At 37.5% G+C, this 1,839-nt stretch overlaps 1 protein-coding gene across 1 annotated transcript; it reads right to left on the bottom strand.

Annotated features, from left to right (window-relative positions):
- Positions 1-5: 5 nt before the first annotated feature.
- On the bottom strand, positions 6-1,472 carry LOC111380441 (neutral ceramidase 2-like; the record flags this gene model as incomplete). Its single annotated transcript, XM_023004007.1, has 2 exons — positions 1,254-1,472; positions 6-398 (listed from the first exon to the last, which is right to left on the bottom strand). Coding segments are annotated over exons 1-2 (597 nt in total), but the record flags the coding sequence as incomplete, so codon positions are not given.
- Between the last annotated feature and the right edge of the window lie 367 nt (positions 1,473-1,839).

Here is a 1,839-nt window from a genome sequence, read left to right as displayed (position 1 = left end):
AGTTTAGAAGGTCTTGACCATATAAAGCGGAGGCAGAAATCATCGTCATCGTAAGCTGGAACCCAACGATCCTCCCCTTGAAGGATCTCAACCAACGCGAATGTACCTTCAGTCATCAGGTCATTTCTGGGGCATGCTGACCAGAAAACAACTGTCACATTTTCACCTCGAGTAAAGGTGGAATTCTTGGGTACATCTTTGCTGACATCACCAAACTTTACACCCAGAGGAGTTGCATCCATCACGACTGGTGTTAGCAAGCTTATTTGCTTGTCTAAAAGGTCTGGGGGTTGTGGACCAGATTGCACAGACAGTCCACTGATAAGGGCTGCTGCAAGCTTCTTGAACTCTTGAATGTAGGCAGAGAGAGTATGTGGGCCATAGAGTGTCGAAGCACCCTGGGAAGGAAACCAAGACATGCATAAGCATTCAAAACAAGAATTTTCCATGAACTGTAAAAGTTTTATACTAGGCAGAGTTAACCCACATCTACTACCTACGCGTGCTATTTGGTTTTAAGAGACCGGACAAATAAGTGTCATTGTGCACGTACAATAAATAACATGTATTCTTATTTCATAATTTACAATAGGCTAATAGCTACGGAAAATTTGTCTTCAACGTAAACTGAAAGGACAACATTTAAATGTTTGAAATGGTGGGGAAAAATTATGCTTATGATCTACCTAAAATTGATAAAATTGTGGAATGTGTGGTTAAAAAGTTGATAAAAATTATGATTGAAATTGAATTTGACGAAAAAAACAGTTTTAGAAATGGAGCCCAAACAGTGGAAAAATAACATAGTGGAACCATTCCAAGTTTTTAAGGAGGGGAATCAACAGAGGTATATTATAATGAACAGCCCCTTTTCCAATAGATTAACTATCTGTTTACTTTTCATCTCTGTGTACAAATTTTCAATACACTTCGTTACATAGCTGTATGCAACAAATTTCTGTATTAAAAACCCAGTGACCCACTCATGTAGATCCTCAAAGTGATACTGGCATTGAAGATACACCTTCAACTGTAGCAACTTCAAGCATGCTTATTCTTCCATAATAAGAATTCCATTTCTAAATATCACATTATTTTTAGAATATATACGACCTCCTAGTTTGCCCTAATCATTAATCTGTATATTTCAACAATGTCTTTATCTAATGTTTTCAATGTTGTCTACATCATACTGCAAAACTTAAGCAGTGCCCACAGTTTACAGCATTTTTTACCAAGATTCATTAACTGACCTCATATCTCTGTATCTGGTACTCCTCAAAGGTTGTTATATATTGCGAGTATGTATTTGTCAACCCAGCTATCACTACATGAACATTTTCATCAAATTCTTTGCTACCTCCACTTGTGAGCACTGTTCTCACAGCATCTCGCAGCCGTCTTCCAGCCATCGTAGTGAATTCTGTTACACAAAGGCAAGTTGAATTAATGTTCATGAATAACAACAAAAAAACTAAGCCTTATTCCCAATGAATTTCTGCTGGCTACATAAATCCCTTTTCACCATTCCACTCAGTGAGTCACTGCATGTACTGAAATATCCGATGCAACTAGACCTTTTACAACCAGAGGGTCATGTTAATTTTGGTCTACCTGTCCATCTTATAACATGTTCTAAGATTACGCCACTCTTATGACATGAAAGCAATATTCATGAGCACATTAGTACTTAATATATCATAAGAGTGGCTTTGAATTTACTCGTATATCAAAGCATAACCACAAATAAGGTCATGGATGCATGTTTACTGAAGGCTGCGCAACAAACTGCCAGACCAAAATTTCATGGAATTTGAAGGCACGAATATAGAACTCAGT

This window comes from Olea europaea, unplaced genomic scaffold (genome assembly GCF_002742605.1).
Source record: "Olea europaea var. sylvestris unplaced genomic scaffold, O_europaea_v1 scaffold21449, whole genome shotgun sequence".
Lineage (NCBI taxonomy): Eukaryota > Viridiplantae > Streptophyta > Magnoliopsida > Lamiales > Oleaceae > Olea > Olea europaea.
Note: the sequence above shows the minus strand (reverse complement) of the source record. Positions and strands in the feature narration are given on the sequence as shown.